General features: G+C 36.1%; 1 protein-coding gene across 1 annotated transcript in view; it reads left to right on the top strand.

Annotated features, from left to right (window-relative positions):
• celf5a (cugbp, Elav-like family member 5a) overlaps positions 1-16,725 on the top strand; it is a 198,668-nt gene extending 181,943 nt beyond the window's left edge. Inside the window, 5 exon segments of the mRNA XM_077716454.1 lie at positions 5,437-5,649; positions 6,458-6,550; positions 9,232-9,375; positions 12,196-12,362; positions 13,048-16,725. Of these exon segments, the coding sequence (XP_077572580.1) occupies positions 5,437-5,649; positions 6,458-6,550; positions 9,232-9,375; positions 12,196-12,323 (578 nt within the window). The 3' untranslated portion in view covers positions 12,324-12,362; positions 13,048-16,725.
• The last annotated feature ends 7,429 nt before the right edge of the window (positions 16,726-24,154 follow it).

Below are 24,154 nucleotides of genomic sequence, written 5' to 3'. Positions count from 1 at the left end.
GGGCGACCAAAAGACGGGCGACCAAAAGACCGGTCACACTAGTCTATATGAAGATCTCTGTTTCTGTACATAAACCTAGATGATTTTTTTTCTTCCACATCAACAATTTTCTTTATTTTATGTCTTTATTTTCCCAGCAGTCTTCCTAGTAGCATCACACTGCCCCTCAGGGGCAGTCTGGGCAATATGTCCTTGATTGTACTGTACAGCTCATCTTGAGTACATCACACACTATAAAAATAGTGGTTGTTCAATTTTTATTCATATCAGCAGGGTTTGTGAACATTTTGCAAATGGTTATGCAATACCATGCTTTAGATGAAAAGTTTGAATTTAGGGTTACGTTAAAATCTACAGGTGTATCAAATGTTATGGAGCACTGTATATATTTTTAGTGCAGTGAGAAGAGATTGTGACAAAGTAAGTGTGAATCTGATATGACTGAAGCACCACCATTTATCTCTTTTGAGCCTTCAAGACAAGTGTGTGTGTGTGTGTGTGAGGTGTGTAGATATGCCACCGCCTACTGATTACCTTTTATTATTCAACATAGTGTACCATTAATCCTTCACAGAAATCTAGGCTTTTGTGTACGATTTCAAGGACCAGCATAAATATGAAATGTTTTATTTCCCACTCCGTTCATTAATATGAGTCCTGCTGCCTCGGGAGCCACTACATTATATTTTTTATTTACCGCACTTGTGGCTATGACTTATTCAGACACCACTGAGGAAATAAATAGCATGACTTGCAAGGCCATCTATGAAGTAGGCCAAGGATGTTTGACACTACTAAGAGACTGGATGATATCTGTCATGGCAAAGAGGAATAATTTAGTACACTTTTAGAGCGGGTTCGAACTTGCTGTCATGGAAATTATAGTACATTTCAGGAACATAATCGCTAATAATTACCATGAGTTAATATTCACATTTGTATGACTGGAAAAATGAGGTTATTTTGAGGTGTCATAAAATGATATGGAGTGTAGGAGATTGACATTCGGGTCTTGAATACGACACCTGTGCCAAATTGGAATCTGATTATCAAGCATACCTGCTTTGATACCATTTGTCTATGCATCAATTTACGATTGCATTAACATAAAGCCCAGATCATCATTTAATGGAGAATCTGATCTCTGAAACGATCTGTGTAACCTTTTGGGAATTGAAACAAAAAAAACAAAACAAAACAAAAAAAATGGGACATTGGTGAGTCCAAAGACACTTGGAGGTTAAGGGGGGTTACTCGGAAAACAATGAGGCGTCCGTTTGATCAACAGATGCCGAGCATTTACTCGACAGGGCACGAGCCGTTTGCCAGATGGTTGCGCTGATTAGCACGTGTATCCTCACAATGATGCATGATGATGCTTTTTGAAAATAATATCCCCCCTCTCCCCCGTCCAGCAGCGTGTGGCAAAAGAAATAAAAGTCAAACAAAACAAGCGACGGAGTGCCAGGCTCGAGTAGCAAAAAGTATGCTTTTGTTTCTAAAAATGAGAAGTGGGGGTAATCTCATGTTTCTGCAGGAAGAATAAAATGGAAAAGATAGATGTTTTTGTCTTGAGAGGGAGTAAAGCAGCATGTGTGATATTATGCAAAAGTTATTTTGAGGGAGGTACTGTGTATGTTTAGGATTGCCTGGCAGCTAAATGTGTGAGTTGGAAAACTTAAGACCTTCATTTTTGTTTTGTTTTGCAGAGAATAAACGAGAAAAATGACTGTTTTTCTGAGTAGCATAGAAAATATAATATTTAGCTTTAAAATTACTGCTCATTGTCACTTTGTTTTTAAGCAATAACATTTGTGTAGTCGAAAATAACATCACGACATCCACAAAAAAATGAGCAAACCTTTATCTAAAACTTTTTTTTTCTCCAAAATTAGGGAAAAAAACAAAAAAAAAATTTCTCCATTGCAAGATTTGCATATTATCCTAACTAAATATGTCAAGAAAACAAGATTAATGCTTGTAGCTATCGATATTCAAATACAAATAGTTTTCTTAGTGTGTCAGCTTGTCTAAGAAAGCCACTTTATTATTCACTTCTAGTCATTTTCCCTTTGGTTAAAAAAAAAAAACTTGCATCACAATTTAAATCAGTTAGATGAAAGCATCTGTTTTGAGTGCTTATTACTTTCTCCAGCACCAGACAGTCCTCATGGCTGTAATGACTCTCAAACTCTCCCTTCCTGCTTGATTTGAATGTATAATTAGCATAATAAATACTTCTCTTGCACGACCTTTCCCCTTTTTGATGGCAATCACAGAAAAGAGCAGCTCAAGAGTTTCTCCCATCTTACAATAAATCAAATATGAGTTTGCTTGCATAAAATGAACAGCGTATCAATTAAGAATTCCTTTTGAAGCAAGCTTGAAACAATTTCTATTATGGTTTGGTCGCTGGATGTTTGGTCGCCGGACGTTTGGTCGCTGGACGTTTGGTCACCAGACGTTTGGTCGCTGGACGTTTGGACCTTTCACCTTTTTGATGGCAATCACAGAAAAGAGCAGCTCAAGAGTTTCTCCCATCTTACAAGAACGCAAATATGAGTTTGCTTGCATAAAATGAACTGCGTATCAATTAAGAATTCCTTTTGAAGCAAGCTTGAAACAATTTCTATTATGGAAGCCTTTATTGTTACAAAGTAGACATTATTTACTGTCAATTTTATTTATATATTGCGGCAATTCACAACAGACGTACCCTCAAGGCACCCACTATACATTTGGAGTGGGTTTGGAACTATATATAGTCAGTCAGACTGAATTCCAAAGAAAATAAGGTGTAGTTTTAGCAAAAACTAACATTTAGTAGTAAGGTCAATTTAGTGCTAAGATAACTTATTGTTTAAAGGATGTTGAATGGTATTTTAACGATGATAAAACAATCAAAACATTCTCCGTTTGTTACAAATGCCACATGTCAAACCCTGGCACTTCTGTAATTGAACCTTAAAGGGGGCGCGTGACCACCCCCAAGTGCATAACCTCCACCACAGTGTCACATGAGCCTACTAAAAAACTGAATAAACCTTATGATGAAGCGGCTAGATTATGAAGTGCTAGGGTTGAAGTGCGTGTGGCCTTTCCGTGGCAGGGGTAGCCATCAACGGCTTAGTACGGGGAACAGCGGTCTCCAGGGTTTCGGTGGGAGAAGGGACAGAAGCAGCAGACTAATTCATCACATTCCCACAGGAAACAAGCAATTGTGGGAAAAGGACAGAAAAAAGAAAGAAAATAAGTGTAAAGGACGCAAAAGCTCTCAATGGACTAAGACTATTTCCCAGGTCAACCTACTTGGAAGGCCCCTAAGGTATATATAGGGCTCTCTGTGTCTTTTTATCTTAAACTTGAGTGCAAATATTTGGATATATTTACAAAAATAAATAGAAGTTATCATATTTTAACCAGGAGAACTTCTTAGAAGACTCAAATGTCTTATTTCCAAACATTTTCTGTTATTTTTGGTATTATTTTTGGTGTTGGTGCACCAAATGCAGAGAAATTTAGTGTGTTGAGCATATTTTTTCTATAAAACTGAGCCTATATTGTCCCAAGTCACGATTAATGGTGCACCACAAATTCTTCAGGGCACATATTTTTTTATATATATGCTGAAAGTTAACTTTAAAAATGGACATAAATGACTTATTCAGACACTAAAGTGGAAAAACACCAAACTGAGTGCACTGATGACTAATATGGATTGAGAAAATTGTCCTATTATGCTTTTTTTTTCATAAATAGTGAAAAAAGTACATTTTCCCCTACTTCTCCTACTAATACTTCCTATTTATACAATTATTTACAGACTCTACTTTAACCCAAGAGCTACTCTATGCATGTTGAGTATGTGGTGCATATTTTGATTTAATTTACCAAATATATGGTCCATTGGGTATATATGCAAAGAAGAATGGAAATGAGAGTTGTATGTAAGCAGGGAAAATGCAAGTCCATATGGGTATGTAGATGTTACACAGCGGTGGCTATGTACAGCAATTTTACCATCCCATTAGCATAAACCTGGTGTGTGTGAAATTAATGTTATTGTTTACCCTCTGTATGGACTCTTCGCATATATGGGCCTCTGCCAAGGTGCAACAGCTCTATGGTTATGCGACATGTTGTTGGGTTTCTGTGACAACCCCTGTACACACACACACACACACACATACACACATTCCCCATCCTCCCTCATTCCCATCCAATCAGAGCGAAGGTTGCTGGATTGAGAGGTGGTTCTCAGGGGAACTGTACTTCAGAGAGCGTGGATGCTTCGCCACGGAGGCGGCCTTTTTTAGAGAGGCCATCACAACGTGAGATTCTGCTCAAAATGGGTACTTTGGTGTTCCCGGCATAATTGGAAACACTTTCCAAAGGAGGGTCCTTTTAAAATGCATTGCATGAGAGTGAAAAGATGGCAAGCTACTACTTTCAATTCTACTCATGATCTGCTGCCTCTCAGGCGTGCGCCATATATGTTATGACCGCCACATTTGTCAAAGTGCCAACTGTTGTTACGTGTCTTTTTCCTCATAGAGGAAAACGACATCTTTATTTTTTTTTTTGTTTTTGCGACCTCCTTTCTTTCCCCGGGCGCACTCTAATCGTTTCCATCAAGTTTGTGTTTCCCCTACCTCGCAAGTTGCATGGTAGTTTCATCATGTCGAGCTACAGGGGGGGCTCTCGCAAACATGGCGGACAGCCTCGTTTTTCACAGGTTTACTTCCTCAGCGATCTTGCCTTGATGCATTATGACAAATAGCAGATGTGTGACAGGCGTGTTGTTACACTCGTGTCCTTGCATTAGCTGGGAAATGTGCATGTTTGTAAATGTTTCTCTGCATAATGCTGACAACATGCGTGCTCATGTGTGGGTGTTTTCTATTTGTAGGAACAGTCTATTCATAAATACATTTCGTACATTTAGGATATCGTACAATACATTAGTACATGGCCTTGCCTGGCTAATTTTCTCACTATATGGAATGTAACATACATTATGGACTATTATTCGCTCTATTTTATAGTTTGTTTGGGCCTACGACTTGTACACTGGCACATTGTTTTGTTTCGTTCTCCCTACAACGACAATCACAACAAGAATTCAATCAGTGTGCCATCTAGATACAGAATTGACAGAGTTTTTCAGCAGTGTTACTGAAGATGAAGATTTTAAGGGGTTTTATAGTGATTAAGAATGAGTGAGAGTTCAGTAAAAATGTGCTGTTTGTACTGTATTCCATTAACTGACTACTATTTTTGCTGTTGTACTGCATTTTATTGTTACTACTATCATTTATATGTTTGTATTTGGTCTCTGATGCAAATTGCAAAATGTTTTTAAGAATGTTAATGTTGATTCTACCTTATATACCTCAAATGTTGAATTAGTTTTTTCCTGATATTTGTTTTTTTCAGGTCTAAGTTCCCCACCAGCCAACATCACAACTTCCGCCGTGCCCAGCATCGTCACTCCCATCGTCAACGGCTTCACCGGCATCCCACATCAGCCCAACGGACACCCCGCCGTGGAAGCGGTCTACACCAATGGCCTTTCGCCTTACTCCACTCAGAGCCCCACCGCCGCCGACACCCTGCAGCAAGCCTTCACCGGGGTGCAACAATACACAGGTGAGTGTTGATATTGCCTCTACAGTGTATAGGATAAGGTCTCATGGTTTTTCTGACTGCCACCTCATAAGCAGAAATATCTGAACACAACATACAGTGGCGGTAGCTCCGTCCACTCTTGTTGGTTTTGTGTTTTTACTGCTTTTCTGTCCTAATGATTTGATTTGGTGATTCTTAATGATCCCATTTACTTTGATTTGGTTTGTACTTTGTGCTTTGGCCTTTTTCTGTATCTGCATTCCCCCCTTCTTGCTACTTTCACAATGAAATTTCCCGAATACGGGATGATTAAAGTTATCCAATCCAATAGTTTTACATACACTAAAAAAATTGTGATTTTGAAATTGGATACCTCTTAACAAAAAGACAATACAGTACCTTTTTTAATAAAGACTGTATAATGAAATCCAAATTATCTTAATTTTTCTAATTGAAGTCTTAATGGTGCAACTCTTAAAATAAGATGAAACAAACACTAATTTTGGCTGTCTCAGACTCCTAAATGTTAAAAGTCGCCATCTTCGTATATTTCACTATTACCAATCCAAACTATGTTAAATATTTTTTCTTTTGTAACGCAGCATATTAATTTAGGGCGAAAAGTCATTGCAAAATAATCTTTGTTAACATTCTGAATTGAATTTGTCTTCATTCTACCAATGATTAAACAAAAAAAACGGTGTTTATTACAGTACTAGCAATAACAGCCTTAAAGTCACTGATGTACCAACCCACGTTTCCCCACTCTTGACCTTAGGCCTCTATCACATTATCTGCATTTTCACCCGCCTTTTTCCTCCTTTCTTAGCGATATACCCGGCCACTACGCTGACTCCCATTGGCCAGACGCTGCCCCAAGCGCCCCAGGTCATCCAACAGCAGCAACAGCAGCAGAGAGAAGGTGAGGGTGAGAAAACATTATTACTTTTTACACATCTGCACTAGATTTATAAAGCTCGACGAGCATGAGAGCGTAATATTGCTTGGGCGCTGTACACATCTCATTCGCACATATTACGAGAGCGGAATATTACCCTCTCATTCTCTCTGTGTGTGTAATAGATAAATAAAGTGGCTACATGCAGTATAGCGTTCACAGCTCATCTCAGGAAATGGATATAGTACATCTAAAAGAAGAGTGTAATAAAACATTGGTAATGTTCTTATACGGTGTGGTTTGAAAGGAAATGGTAACTCCATATATATATTTATCGCTCCAGGTCGTGTTATATTTGCAATAAATGTTTTTTTTTTTTTTTTGTCATACTTTGAACTAGGAGTAACATACTGAGTCAGTGGTAAGTACTTTTTTTATTACCGTATTTTCACGACTATAAGGCGCACTGTATTATAAGGCGCACTGTCTATTTTGGAGAAAATTTAAGACTTTTAAGTGCGCCTTATAGTCGTGGAAATACGGTAATTGCTATTGACTTCCAGGTAAGAAGCTCTCACTACACAGTCACCTCTAGAGCCAGCCATTGTTGATGTTTTGGATTTTTTTGTATAAAATCTTGCAGTGGGGGAGGAGCTATATGATGGGAGATTTTGTAAACTAAGATGGCATCTGCATTTTTAACAGTATTGTTTCAGTTCAGGCGTTTGTGCTTTTTTAATATCAGACAGTGGTGGTTTTTGGTTTTTGATTTTCTGTTTTTTACCATATATAAGGCGCACTGGATTATCAGGCGCACTGTCTATTTTGGAGAAAATATAAGACTTTTAAGTACGCCTTATAGTCGTGAAAATACGGTAATTGGCCTCATAATAATGATGAGATTACCTGTATAAAGGCTTTGTTGAGTCTCTCTGTGAAAAAGATGAAAGCAACCAAGTTTAAATATACATCGGCAAACACAACATGTCAGTCTTTATGTATTTCATTGTGTCAATTGATCCGATTTGTTTTAAGTAAGTCTAAAAACACACATACCTTTCAGATAATTTAATATATAAATATTGAGTGATGGTTTCTGTGATCTAACACAACAAGCCACAAGGGGTATGATATTATTTAATGGGATTATATTTTTAACTTTAAAAACAACAACACTATTGATTCTCCTTGGTCTAACTGCAAATGTAGTATACTAAAGCTCTTCTTGTTAAATACCATAACTCCCATTTTAAGTCATATTAAATGTTAGATTTAAAATTGATCTCATTTTTGTATTTATTATAAAAAGAAGGAATTCTTCATTCATTCATCAAAGATGTCATTTATTGATTTTTAATTTAATAGTATGTGACTCAAGATAACTAAACTACCCGAGGCTAGAAATTAAATCAATACAAACACTTGCTATGCCTACCATGGGATTATTATGTCCTTCCTTATATGTCATTGTGAAAACTTTATTGATCTTTACATCCCATGAACAATTAGTAGCAATTTAACGGAATACTATTCATACGTTCATAGCATGGAATTTTACATTTTGAGATGAATCGAGGTCCAATCAAGTTTAGGAATAAGTGAGGAAAATAAACAAAACCAAAAATGTTCGTGATGCATTTCAGAAGAAAAATAAGGCTATAATATTATTTATTATTCATTACATTATATATTATTTTTAATAAAAATGTGACTCCAATCTACGGCATAGCAAGAGCTTTGCTGATTTAGAATATTGAAGTAGCTTTAATTCAGTGGTGTCAAACATACGGCCCGCGGGCCGGATCCGGCCCGTCTGTTGGTTTGGTACGGCCCGGGGAAGAAAGCTATATTGTATAAGAAAATTATGAATTTTCTTTCAAATTTGTAGTTCGTGTATTATCTGCTAGGGGCGCAGTGTTTTAGTACGTGCAGACAACATGAAGTGACATTTAATTATGTTCTTATGTTATTCTCTTGTTCATAATATATAGTTCATAATGTAAAAGGAAAATTCTTTTAATAAACGTTTTGATAATTTACTCATTCTTTGCACTAATTATTAGTATTAGTGACTAATACAAAGGAAAAAAGTGGGCTTATTGTTAGTTCTTTGTAATTTTGCAATGAGTTTACTGGTCCGGCCCGCTTGGGAGTTTGACACCCCTGCTTTAATTGGTCAATCGCCAAATAGAAATCGTTTAAAACACTACATATAGAATTGCTTGGTATCGTATCTAAACTTCTCAGCTTTACTGTGTCATAGAAGATACTCAATTGATTTTGGATGCAATCTGACACAAGTTATTGCTGAGGTAAAGGATAAAATGTTTGCCCTTACCTACGTTTACACCCAATGGGCTCATCAATGTTCATCAGCACTGGATCACTATTGATTTTTTATCTGCAACACCTGAAATATGCGGGGTCAAATGCCATAACTGTTCAGGTTTTATGTGAGTTGCTGAAAAATTATTTTCAACTAAATTCCCTCTTTGCTAATCAGCCTTTTTAGCAGACACTGCACTTTTCTAGTCATCCAATCTCATCGAACGGAAGTAACATTGACTAGTTTCCACACACCAGTAATGTAGTGAGTCTTCCTCATAATGTCTAAACCCAAGAACATGACTCATCCTAATGGACTGGGCTTAAAAGAGAGAAAAAAAAAGCAAATTCCCAACAGTCAGTCTCTTTTCTTTCTCCAGGTCCGGAGGGCTGTAACTTGTTCATCTACCACCTGCCACAGGAGTTTGGAGATAATGAACTCATGCAGATGTTCCTACCCTTCGGAACTGTCATCTCATCCAAGGTGTTCATGGACCGAGCAACCAATCAGAGCAAGTGTTTTGGTAAGTTCTTTAGTAACGCTCAATCATTTGCTGCCTTTTTTTTGCTCCTGAGGATAGCAGCTTTTAGACCAAGGACAGTGAATATTTTTTTCTAATTGTTTGCATGGTTCCCAATAGGCAATTGCACCAAAATATGTGTAAATATACTAGTATTTTAACATTAATTTATTCCAAAAGTTCTTTCCTAACTTGAAATTTTGGAATTACCATAATCTATTGCAGAAATCTTTAATACTACATCCTGAAGCATTTAAAATAATACAAAAAAAATAACTTTCTATCTTACTTATATATACAAAAGACAGAAAAAATGATTTTTTTTCTTTATTATGCCATTAAAATGATTGAGAAATGCAAATACATTTTCTAAAGGATTGAAATAGTGAGTGACAGCTGAGTAAACATACGTATACACACACACACACACACACACACATACACAAACACACACACAAACACACACACAAACACACACACACATACACACACAGTCCCCCATTGGCCAGAACCTTACTAGGACAGCACTGTTGCCTGGTGAAAGCCCCGCTTTCGAGTCGGGTAATACTGTATTACTTCTATCTTTTAAGATCGGTTTTCTGTTTTTACCAATAAAAGGAATTCAGAAATTTCGAGAAAAAAAGTGTCCCCTCAGTACAGTATGATGTAGAAACAGGCGAGACAAATGCCATCAGATTGCAATGATGACAACAGACATGAAGAAAACGATCTTGGCCCTTGTAACTGACCTCCATTTACATCTTGATGAGTCTGCCATTTTGACATAGCCACATTGCACATGTTGATGTCTAAATGAATAAATATACAGCACTGTGTATACGCAGTGTTGCCACACCAGGTACGTTATCGTCAATCAGAATCCATATCCATGTTTCCGTAGGGCAGCAATGTGACCTGAACACCCCCGCTGGTGCTGCATCAGCATCACCGTTGGTTCACCCCAATATCTGTCAATACTCTCACTACAGTGACTTATTCACGCACCCGCCATTGCGCCCCCCCCTGCCTCATTTAGCTCTGTCAGCCATCACAGAAAAAGCAACTTGCCCTGCGGCTTATACAAACTTTCAGGAGCCATGCTGGGTCCGTGTGTATGCATGAGTTGATGTGAGTGTGTGTTGTAGAGGTCAAAGGACAATTATAGATCACCGTTTGTTTTCACTTCAGGGCCTAAATTGATCAGCCATCCCAACACTAAGGGGAGCCTTCATAACATATAAATTCATGAAAGAAGACCTATTTGCACTATTGACGTATATACACTATGCATTTACAACGTAATGTTATGCCTGGGGATTGTAGCGGGAATGTTGATGTAATTAATCTGGAAAGGAGCAAATTAATTTGGATTGATGGGGAGGTAAAAGAGGGAAATGTTTTTTTTATACTAGGTGTAATGTAAAAAAAGAGGAGTTTTGGAATGGATACCCTTTAGGGATGAGGGGAATGGACTAAAATGTCACACTCCAAATATTAGGGAGATATATGGGCAGTATTTCTTGATATTTTTCTTGCAAAGTGGGAATAAATGTTCCCTCAACACCAAATATGACAAATCACAAGTACTGTATTTTCACGACTATAAGGCGCACTTAAAAGTCTTAAATTTTCTCCAAAATAGACAGTGTGCCTTATATATGGAAAAAACAAAAAAACAAAAACGAAAAACCACCACTGTCAGATATAAAAAAAACACAAACGCCTGAACTGAAACAATACTGTTAAATATGCAGATCAGCCATCTTAGTTTACAACATCTTCAATCATATAGCTCCTCCCCCACTGCAAGATTTTACACCAAAAAAAAATACAAAACATCAACAATGGCTGGCTCTAGAGGTGACTGTGCTTCAAACTTGGAAGTCAATAGCAATTACCGTATTTTCAAGACTATAAGGCGCACTTAAAAGTCTTGAATTCTCTCCAAAATAGGCAGTGCGCCTTATAATACAGTGTACCTTATAAATGGAAAAAATTTCATTCATTGAGGGTTCTCCTTATACTGCAGTGCCCCTTATAGTCGTGAAAATACGGTACATTTATTGAAATGGACTATCTCAGGTGGCAAAATTCCATATTTCACAGTCTAACAATGTTCCACAATAGGAAAAAAGTACAATGATACCAATAGCAATGCTATCCTCAACTTAAATGATGAAAACGGTAAAACCTGCACATCCTCGCCACCCATTCTTTGCCCAAATGGTCGAAGTGCGAGTCGGGCAGACTCGTATCCCAGGTGGCCGTGGGGACGGGAAGAATCTCCTGCTGTTTTTCACGGGTCACTGAGTGTTCCTAATGACAACCCGGACGCGGGGGAGCGCATCAAGCGGAGACACACTCCGCTGCCGTTTCTGGTCACTGATTTTTCAAGGCTTTTTTTTTTTTTTTTTTTTACACGTGATGGAAACAGGATGTTTAGTACAGGTTGTCTAGTATGGCCTGATTGAACCTAAGTTTGATCAAGACTTTATAAAAAGACTGCATAGAACTACACATGTAATGTATATTTTTCTCATTTGGTATTGATAATCAAATTCAAAAAATTGACAGATGATGCAAATGTTCTTGTTTTATTTTCAGGCTTGAATTCAAAATATAATAATAGAAAACAAATGTTGTTATTGAAAAGACAACAAGTCAGCATTCACTCATTAATACTTACATTTTACTTAATTTCTTATGTGTTTAAATGTCTAATTCAAATTGATGCAAACTTTAGCATGTAAAGATTACAAATTAAAGGAAAAAGGGATGTTATTGTACATTTAATAGCTTCTTCTTCTTCTTTTTTTTCTCCAGGCTTTGTGAGCTTTGACAACCCGGCTAGCGCACAAGCAGCTATTCAAGCCATGAACGGCTTTCAGATTGGCATGAAAAGGTTGAAAGTCCAGCTAAAGAGACCGAAGGATGCCAGCCGCCCTTACTGACACAGCCTACCTTTAGTATTCACCGCAGCAGCAGCACAGGTATGCCACTTACAGTATTCATACCATAAATGCTCACAAAATCCGATTGTGCAGCAAACTTATTTATTTATTAACTTCTTACCTATCTATTTATGTCTAAAATGCCTTTCCTATTTCTGCATCCTCACCCTCTTGCCATTGCGACAACAAAATTTCCCGAATACGGGATGAATAAAGTTATCCAATCCAATCCAAACGAATTGGGTAATTCAAATTCCCATTTTAATGGTGGCTGATGTATGTGGAGTCCATTTGAAATGATTTTCAGAGTAACTTAGAACACAACCATATTCCCAAGTATAATAGCATTTACACATATGTTCAAAAAGACTATAAAATGTTTCAGAAAGTTTTGAAATTATTTATCTCAGTCGCATTTATTTAAATCCTGACATTTGTATGTGGACATCTCAAAAAGATTGATTTGAATGTGCAAGTCTACCTAATGTTATGCCTAGTGAATCTTCATGCAAGTTTTAAAAATGGCTGCCAATTCTGAATCTATTTCAGTACAGTTCTTCCCCTCATTTTGAAATCAGAACAACCAAGTGGCGTTTTAATTATGAGCCATTCCGCCATGTTGGTGATTGAGAAGATCAATTGGTGTTTTAACATAAGTTAAGCCTTCAAAGCTGAAGAAATTGCCAAGACATGCGAGTTGAAAACTCTGCTCTTTTTTCCCCAGGTTTTAGACGACACGTGAAGCTATTTCGGAGGGGCTTAATCTCTTCTTTTTTTTCCCCTCGGAAAGCTTTTTAAGAAAAATATCAACATGTAAGGATTTTATTTTTGGGGTGGGGGAAACATATCAGCATTTACTTATGAAGACGTAAAGTGCAGACGATGAGATGCGTCGCCGGGGGAAACGCTAACAGATGGCACAGTGCAAAGAAAAGAAAGAAAGAAAAAAAAAGCGGGGGAGGGAAAATGAAACAAAAAGACTTCATCAACAGAACTTTTTTTCTTGTTGAGACTTGAATTGTTAACGAAGCAACAAACTAACAAACAGGAAAAAGCAGCAACGACAAATAGATTTCTATATACATATTCTATACACATATATATAAATGAGAGATGCGCTTGTGGCTTTTAAACTGCTCTTTTGGACAAATGAGGGTTCACAAAAGGCCAAGATGGGAAGCAGAATGAGCCTCTTTCTTCTTCTCCCTCTATTTCTCGTGTCGTCTCGCAGCAAGCGCAGCGCCCTCTGGGGGAGCTCACCGGGAGTTTCTCTTAGCGACAGTACAACTGAGAATCTTTCAGCCCAAAAAAAAAGGGACCAAAGGACCAAACGCATTTGTATTGTTCTGAAATAGTAATGCATAGTATTCCTTCATGAGACTACAGTACAACTAATGACATTATGGAGAAGAAAAAACTGCTCCAGGTTGAAAGAAAGGGGAACAAGAGGGAAGGGTCTTTTTCACTATGTATGGGTTTGAAAATATTTAAAGAAAATGTGAAAAAAGGAAAAAAAAAACAAAGAAGCTATAGTATTTTAGTGACGTAGAATTTTGGGATGGATTTTGTTACGGGCACATTTTCCGATTCATCATTTCATCTCATTGCAGAAAAAAAATGAAATCAGCCGCCATGTTGGTTTGGGGGATTATTGCAAATCTGTATGAAACTTAAAAATCATTTAGCTTCCAGAAAACAGCACAGAAGAAAAAAAAATGTTCTTAAATATATTACACAAAATAGCAGTAGTATAATGACCGCCATGTACATTTTTTCAAATATTGTGAGAATCAAAACAACTTTACATCAAGAATGATTGCATTAAAACGCATTGCCTATAAATGAGAGCCATTACTTCCAAAACGTGATGCCTTGTTCAAACCTTTTAAAATGAGAAAAAAAATCTCTAAACTTTACTCTAATACAATTGGACGATACTTGAACAAGGATTATTCCACTAGAAATAATCCATGTACTATTCCAACTTGTACTACACTTAGATTTTTTCCCCCTGCCTTTATTCCTTATAATGAAAATGACTTTTCCATCTAGCCAATCAATATATTTTGACTCAAAACACTCAAATTCGGTGACAAAAACAAACACCCAGAATTTCTCATTTATGTTTCCCCAAACCAATATGGTGGCCAACCTTCATCATCTTAAAACCACCTCCCCAACACCCTTTCTTCTTCCTTTTTAACGTATGATTTAAACCTCGATATTCCATCTAATCTGGCCATAAAGCGCCATGCTAACAGAGCCATCCGGATAAGCTGCACATGCACTGCACTAAAAACAGCACAGTGTCTATAACGGCTTCATAAAATATACAAATGAGCCTGACAGCGATTGTAAACATCACGGCCAGCGTGGTGCCAAGGCAGCGCCTCCACGGGGTCGCGCCCTCTCCCGCTGCCAAGGCTCTCCAGCTGCTCGCGGCAGGGAAAGCGTCCTCCCCTGTCGCCTCGCCTTCGGGTGCCAGCATATCTCTCTCTAATAGGAGCCATCAGTTCCCAAAGCTGCATAATTAGGATGATGGCAATATTGATTCGATGGAGAAGGGGGGTGAAATATGTGCCATCAATTATGAATTTGGCTTCCTGGAGTGCACATTTTGCTGTTTTCTTATCTGTCATATATTGCGTTATACGCCTCCAATTCACTAATCTGGCTTGTCAGTTGGATGATTTTTGGAAAGGAGTGACAGAAAATATTTGGAAGAAAGTTTTTCATCACTTGGATGAGGGCTTACCTTTATTAAGCCAAGAAAAATCTCATAGTGCTGCACCGAAAAAAGTGTTCATGCTTAAAATAAAAGGATTAAATCAGCTCTTATTATGGGGAATGTTTAATAGCACATTGTTAGGTAAGTTTTTGAAAGTTTGCTTCAGAGTTTTTGAGATTCGAGGCTCGGCTGCAGGTTTTCGGGAGATGAAGCTCATATCTCAAATTGTTTCCTCAATATAAATGCCGTCCAGCCAAAAACACTCATGAGTTTAAAAAAAAAATGTTTTTCAAAGAAATATTGCACCCAACAGTATTGTTATGTTTAGAAATAATCGTAAGACTAGGATTTGCCATCTACATAACATGTAAGCACAGAAGAAATGTGAGCACAAAACATGACTTTACCTTGCTCTTCTTCTATGGTTTTTATATTGGGAATTGGCGAATCTAGTGTTGCACTACTGCCACCATCTTTTCAAAGCGAAGAAAAAAGTGTGAATAGACACTGACTGGATATTGTGATGCTGTTACCATCTAATATTAGGTGTAATTTGCAAGTTTTCAAGATATACATATGTACTACATATATGTATATCTCGAAAACTTGCAAATCAAGGCAATTGTTCCTCAAGTAACCATTGTACACTAATACAAATTCCTCCAATGTATGCTTGAGCCATGTCAGACTAGAAATTCTCATAAAATTACTCTCTTCTAAAAATAGTGACAGATTCATCACAGTCTACCTTGATTAGAGGTGAATAGATTACTAATCCGATATATTGTGATAAGAAAAAAATCAAACAAATGAGTCCTTTAAGCAAGCCTACTATAAAGTGTTGATGGGCTCCAATTATAAACTGTCTTAAGGTGGCAATTCTGTATCGTTCGATTATAACACAGCATAAAGAGATGTATTCTGTCCTCAGAAGGAATAATGACGAGATTTCGTACAGAGTTGAGCATTAGCAGTCTTAGGAGGTCAAATTAAGAGCAAAATGATCCATCAATTAGACAGCGGCAGGCCTGTAGGTGGATCAGACAACAGCTGCTGTAGACAAAACGAGCGCTTACCATTAAGCGGTGGTCACGCACGGCCGCCGTATATCTAAACGGGCGTCACCTCGTAGCCACGATGTGCAAAGATTGAACTTCCGACACAGTATGGGCTTTTAATTAGCACTTTGTTTTTTTTTTAATCAAGTGTTTGTTTAAAGACTTTGGTATCTCTTTAAAGCAGCTTGCCTTTTCTAATTGGTGCACAATTTTTAGACTTTTAATTTTCTGTGGGGCGGCCTTGATGGCTTACGTTGTCCTGGGACTGAAGGGTCGGTGGTTCAATTCTAGGGTATGACTGGTCACTGTTGAAGTACTACTGGGCAAGGCACTCTATTGTGTATTCCAGTGGATTGGCATTGCCTTTTTTGGCAGCGGAACCATAGGATTGTGGATGTGGGTGCTTATCTTAAATCTTTTAGGCATAGGAAAAATGTGTTAAAAAATAGTGCTATAAAAGTCCTTTAAAGTCTCAATTTTTAGGGTTAAAATGTTTAGTTTTTTGTAATTGGGGTTATTTATTTCATTTGGATCCTCAAATACAGTCAAGAGTAAAGAATGGTTGGGATTTTCCACCCAAAAATTGGAAATATTGACGTTTTTTTCCCCAATTTTTTTTAAAAAATACATTTTTTAAAGTTCTTTGGTCGGTTACCATTATTGTTGCAGGTATTACTGCCAATTGGAGCTTTGAAAAATGACCTTGATTTTTTTTTTAAGGCCATATAAGGCCTTTAAAAAATCCTTATGGGATTTTCTACCATAGACTAGTGTGAATTATTCAAATCAAATTAAATTTGGCCTTCACAACAGCTCGGCTAATGCAAATTAAAGACTCCAGCTGTGTGTGGCTGAAATGTAATGAGTAGGGTGAGCACAGGGGCTGGGGGGGGGGGGGTTGGGGGCAGACAAAATTTGATGGAAACACACATGAATACACTGGAGGGCAAAAGCAACATCGTGTAGGTTTTTGTAAGGGAAATTATTAGTGCTTTAAAGTTAAATCTCTGTAGACTAAAGTAAACCTTTAACTTAGACAACATTCTCTTTATACTCACAACTGTGTGTACATTTGCACCATCAAGACAGTAAAGATACAGTAAAGATTGATATTTAGGCTATATTAAGACTTTTAACATTAAATCTCCAGTGTTAACGCTTTAAAATGTTACCATTGACAAAACTAGTTATTACTATGAAGTGCAATATTCCCTCATTTAAAAACCCTACTGTTTATGTAAAAAGCTGGAACAAGGTAAATAGAATTTTCACTCATCTCAGTAAGGAAGTAGCATTTGAGATTTTTTTAAGTGCATTAATCCTCAATCTGAAGTTACACTAGACATAAAATTGCCAAACAGAAATTTTCATTATTCCGCATTGGGTATATTACAGCAGCATGATTTGATGGCCCAACTGTCATAACTCAACTACGCAAGGTCAAATGTTGACCAAACATTCTATCGTGAAGAGATTCACAGGCATTCACTCCTGACAGAAATTTATATAAGCAATAACTCGGCTCCAAATGCTTCGTTTTCCCTCCCAAACTTCAAATTGCTTCATAATTATCTCACCATCCTTCAACATTTCGTCATTCCTTCTTCATATCGCACTTCATCTTATCATTGTGCCCTTTCAATCTCCGAGCATGCTCAAAACACCAGGTTGGGTGGGTTTAAAATTACATCTAGTGGTACGACTTCTATAACAATATGGTTTTTGAATGCTAAGGTTGGTATTATTATAAATATGAGAATCTGTATATTATGGAAAATCAGCACAGGACCTTTCTTTGTCGGGTTGGGGGTACTTACCAGTATAGATGAGTATTATTAATGGGGGGATGGGGTGGGTCGAGAAGGGGTACTGTATAATGGGTTTGCTCTCTAAAGTTAGGAATATTCCCGGTTTTTCAGCACAAAGCAAAACAAAAAACAACAAAAAAAGGATAAGAAAGTATGTGGAGTACATTCCACTAAACTACAGGGGAAAATAGAGGCAACTCTCGGTACTATTCCGTAAATGTGGAAGGGCAAATGCTGTTTACAGGTTGTACATTTTGGTTTTATTTATTTTTTTATTTAATTTATTTATTTATTTTTAGTAATTAAAGGCCACTTCTTTTTTTTGTGGCAATGTCAGTAAAGCATGGATTAACTGACAGGGAAAAAGCAGTTTTTTTTTTTATATATATACAGTATGCTATATTCAAGGGGTTAAAATATTGAAAAAAAACACGTGTTATGTATTATTATGACTATGATTATCATTATTAGCCTGAAATACCAAACAAACATTCCCCCCCTTGCCCCCTTTGCTGAAATTTCTTAAGACTTGCTGCTTAGATGACTTCATATTAAAATGAATGATGATTAATGATTTTATATTTAATTATCAATCAAGTATGTAACCTTTTTATTTATTTATTTGAAAAATAATTTAATTTGCCAAGGTAAGATAAAAAGACGTGTATGGGAAAAAAAATAAGGAAATGCTTTTAGGGGCTTTTTCCTCTCTTTCTCTCCTTTTTTTTCCAATTTTACAATAAATTCAAAAAAATAATAAACAGGAGTTTTTGTGTGTTGTTTCGAATGGTGTGAATATCTGTGTAGATTCCAGTTTTTGAGGATAGGGGGCCCTGTTACACCAAGAGTACCGTATTTTCACGACTATAAGGCGCACTTAAAAGTCTTAAATTTTCTCCAAAATAGACAGTGTGCCTTATAATCCAGTGCGCCTTATATATGGAAAAAACAGGAAAACCAAAAACGAAAAACCACCACTGTCGGATATTAAAAAAACACAAACGCCTGAACTGAAACAATACTGTTAAATATTCAGATGCCATCTTTGTTTACAACATCTTCCATCATATAGCCCCTCCCCCACTGCAAGATTTTATACAAAAAAATCCAAAACATCAACAATGGCTGGCTCTAGAGGTGACTGTGTAGTGAGTGCTTCACACCTGGAAGTCAATAGCAATTACCATATTTTCACGACTATAAGGTGCACTTAAAAGTCTTAAATTTTCTCCAAAATAGACAGTGCGCCTTATAAGATAGTGCGCCTTATAATACAGTGCGCCTTATATATAGAAAAATGTCATTAATTGAGGGTGCGCCTTATAATGCGTTGCGCCTTATAGTCATGAAAATACGGTACCTGTTAAGAGGTCAACTTTAGGGTTTCTAACTCATAGTACAGCACTTTGAAAATTCTGAAAACTATTTTCTATCATTGTTTAAACTCATCAATTCTGTTTTTTGAAATACTATTGATGTCATTGCACTCTTAAGCTAATAATAAATTTTTTCCTGATGATTTTTAAGCCAAAAAGTACACAACGAAGCGCAAGTAGCTCATGAAATAAATTGTCCCAATTACAACAAAGTGTGGCTCATGGTCAGCGTGCACATGAGGTAGTTCATCTTTATTACAATCACTTAATGAAAATCAATCCCCTCCTGATAAACTCTTATCTTCACGGCTTTTGCGCAGCCCCTCGTCTAGGGAGATCATAAATTAGTGTATAATGTTGCCTTTGTTGAGGGAGGGAATGGCAAATTGTCGTAACTTAGCGGGATTTATTATGCAGATGCTTAATTTCCGAGCGCTTCCAGGGGAAAGGTTGTTAAAAGTTTTGTGACTTATATAAATACAAATAAAAGACTAATACGGCCAGATGTTTATCTCACCACACAAGAGGTTATGTTATCCTTACCATTTGTTAGCATTATGCCAAAAACATGCCTCAGCACATACTATAAAGGAGCCTAGTCTGGTTATTTATGTAAATCTGTTTTGTTTTATTCTTGTTTTTGTTCTTTTTTTCTTTTATCTGTTCATTTTTTGTCATTAAAATGACTATATTATGCTTTTGGCTTTTTAACAATTGAACTTTTCTTTGTTTTTTTCCTTCATTTAAATGTAAACTTGACTCAAATTCAAATTGTAACTTTTTTATTTTTATTTATTGGTGTAATATGCATGGAAAATGTTGAAATATCATTATTTTCCTGGCATAAAAAAATTAAACAGGCTCAAACTATATACCTATAAATTCAAGTAAGTATCTACACTATTTTTAAACATTTTTAATAGACATTTTATCTAATTTTACTAACTCTATCTCTATATTTTGATGCTCTTAGTCATTTTTTAATCATAATATTTGTATATATGTGAACAAAATCCCCCAAAAGTTGAAGCATATGCTACAAAGTTGGATAATCAGAAGTTACTTTTGCCCAATATTTCATCATTCTCCTTAATTTGTTCCAAATTGTCATTTAAGTACTCACTTTGGTACTAATCCAATGTTTGGCCTTGGCAGAGGTCAAACCTCAAAGTGCCATCATCCATATTGCGATACACAGCAAATGTGCTTCAGTTTATACAACATTAGATGTTGAACTCTAGGGGTTGCTGCATGATTACTAATATAAAACAACCAATCTCAATCAATCACAACCCCCCAACACCCTCCCCAACTCCCCCCCCCCCCCCCCCCTGTCACAGTTGCCAAGAAGTGCTTTATTTGATATGTAGGTCAGCAAGCACGTTGTGGTGCGAGCCATTGGGTGAGATATGTCCACTTGCTAGCTGTCACTTTCATTATTGTCCAGACGCATCGAGTTGCTCAGGTATGATGGAGCTTGTGGTGGAAGATAGCTAGCTGTAAGTGGAACTGCCTACACACACACATAACCCAGAAAAGGCCTGAAAAATGAGTACGTTCTCATTTTGTTCTGCAGCGGTGACCCATGTAACTAGGCACATAAGTTAAACGTCATTTGCCAAGTGCAACAATCAGTGCATCATTAGGCAGGATGTTTGGGAGAGAAGGGTATGGGGTTCTTGCTGTTGTTATGGAGAGCCGCATGAGAGACAGAAGGTGATCATTTACTGGTGGTGGTGGTGCGGGGGCGCTAACACAATCGCACGTGGACAGCCAAATGAGTTTACAAGCGGCTGACCAACATCCCATGACCATTTAACCTCCATGTTATGACTTGTTTTGATACAGCGTGTCTTTCCTGGTGGTGTTGATACTAAAGTACATCGCAATCATTTCCAAAAGAGAATGATCCCTTAATGAACTGTACTATTCATTTATTTTCTGTAACGCTCATCCTCACAAGGGTCATCAGGGCGTCGGGGGTCTATCCCAACCAACTTCGGGCAGTTGGCGTTTTAGACAACCTGAATTGGTTGGCGGCCAATCGTTGGTCGCAAAGAGACAAAGAACTACTAAGTGTCAAATCTAGGGACTATTTTTAGAGCAAGGGTATTGGTTTGCAGGCTTTTTTCATATATTTTTAGATTTTAAACAAATATTCTTTAACTTAAAACTGAAAAAAATGATTAAAAATGTACAATTATTGATTTAGAAGGTGGAAAATAAGGAAATGTAATATACATCTATACTCTTCATTTTAATTTTGCTTGATTTAATTTCAAATTATTTTGTAATTTTGATTTTTATCCTTTTAATAACTATCCCCGAGTGATAATCAACATATTGAACCTTACAAAACACATTTTACTTGAGATTTCAAATAATCTCCGCATATTAGGTTACTTACTTTTACATATAATCTGACTCAATTAAAAAAGTCTTAATTTCCCCCTCAATTACTACACATAATTTTATGATGAAAGAATGCTGAGCATTAAGGCAGCCATCAATCTATCTATTATCAATCAAGGAGAAGACTCACACGCCATTATCTATTTATCTTGCCAAGTGCTCTATTAATATCAAATTAATTCCTCCATTGAGAATATCAATCACTCATCACACACTTTTTCCTCACCTCATTAGCATGGTAATTGTCCTTGTTTACGGGGGAAAGTCAAGACAGGGTAGGGGAGCATTATATATGGAAGTCCTTCATAGTTTTTAATTGCACAAAGCAGGACAATCCAGGGTATATTTTCAATGGGATGGAAGTATCAAAAAGGAAGATTCTTTGCAAAACTGTTCCACTAAATCTAAAATTCCCATCACAAACTAATTTATCAACTCTAAGAAATGGTAGGCAATTATGTTTTCACAAAGGGATAAGTAGCTTTGAATAGTTTTTAGGGTTATATGTATCATAAATGCATGATAACTCCATTTGTGAGATAATCTGAAACATTTAGGTGATGACAGGCATTCATTTATTGGTCATGCATATTGGGATTTATATTTTTAACCTCCTATGACCCAAATTTTTGGTTGGTAAAAACTACAATGTTACATTTTGGACTACAATGGCCTGGCGTCCACTTATGTAGACATCATTTTTCTCAGAAACTACATTATGTAGTAAGATAATTCTTAGTTTTTACACTCATTAGGTCCCAATTAGCCTAAATATTAAAGAGAAATGAAAAAATGCATGCCTTGCAAGAGCCTAGGTCTTAGGAGGTTAAACAATGAAATTGAACAACCTCATAGGAACCCAAAGGGGAGAAAAAAACTTTCAACTATTTGCTGCAGAGAAAAGGTTTTTTTTTTTTGGTGAGCTTATGATAGCATTGTAGTGGCGCTGCCTGTCACCTCAACACATGACATGAATCAAGACGAGGCCTGCAGCATTTTTTTAAAAATAGCATCTGACTCTTTTTTACCCCCCATCCTCCTGTAACGAAACCATGGCTGACACCAGAAAGCCAAAATTTAAGCGGCAGGCGCACATCCATCCAGTCACCTGCTGCATCCTCTTCAGAATAACACTGCGAGGCCTTTTAATGAAGTGTGGTGACACACACGTCAGCGACGTCATGTTCCAAATCCTGGCTTCCTAAGTCTAAGCGGGACGTGAGGGGATTGAATTTGATGGCGTATGTGACAAATTGTCTTGCTCTCAGCTGACAATTTAAATACACTCTGTCCATGTCTCGCTAATTAGAACACATTAATTGTTAATGTGAGCAGTCTAACGTTCCTAAGGGTGCAACATACCATAAATTCAATACTTACTAATGCTGAGATTACACTGCAGAAAAGACATATTTTGAAGTTATATATCTATATATATATATATATATCTATATCTATATATATATATATATATATATATATATATATATATATATATATATATATATATATATATATATATATATATATGTATATATATATATATATATATATATATATATATATATATATATATATATATGTATGTATGTATGTATGTATATATATATATATATATATATATATATATATATATATATATATACATACATACATACATACATACATACATACATACATACATACATATATACATATATATATATATATATATATATATATATATATATATATATATATATATATATATATATATATATATATATATATATATATATATATATATATATATATATATATATATATATATATATATATATATATATATATATATATATATATATATATATATATATATATATATATATATATATATATATATATATATATATATATATATATATATATATATATATATATATATATATATATATATATATATATATATATATATATATATATATATATATATCTTAGCTAATGACTACTGAGGCATTGAAAAAAACTGATTTATTTTATATATATATATATATATTTTTTTTCAATTCTATTATTATTATATTATTATCTTACAGGACCCGAAGCGCTGAATAAGACTGGTGAACCAATTTAAATTTGCCTTTCATTTTCAGGATTTGTGAATGAAATGAATACAACTGTTTCATTGATTTTGTGCTAGCAAAACAGATTGGAACAAGATTGCACATCAATTTTACGTGCCTGAAGAATGAGGATGGAGAATCAGCAAAAGAAATCAGGATAACATCTTGATGTAAGTAACTATACAATTTTTGGATAAAGATTAAATCAATAGAATTTGCTTTCACTTTTTATGAGACATGTTTTAGCTACCCAGGCCATACTTTGACCACAATTTTGACTAATGGTAAATTAAAAATATATATTATAAACACTATCTGCCAACTCCATATGCAACCCCACAAATATT

Source organism: Stigmatopora nigra, chromosome 5, assembly GCF_051989575.1.
Source record: "Stigmatopora nigra isolate UIUO_SnigA chromosome 5, RoL_Snig_1.1, whole genome shotgun sequence".
NCBI lineage: Eukaryota > Metazoa > Chordata > Actinopteri > Syngnathiformes > Syngnathidae > Stigmatopora > Stigmatopora nigra.
Note: the sequence above shows the minus strand (reverse complement) of the source record. Positions and strands in the feature narration are given on the sequence as shown.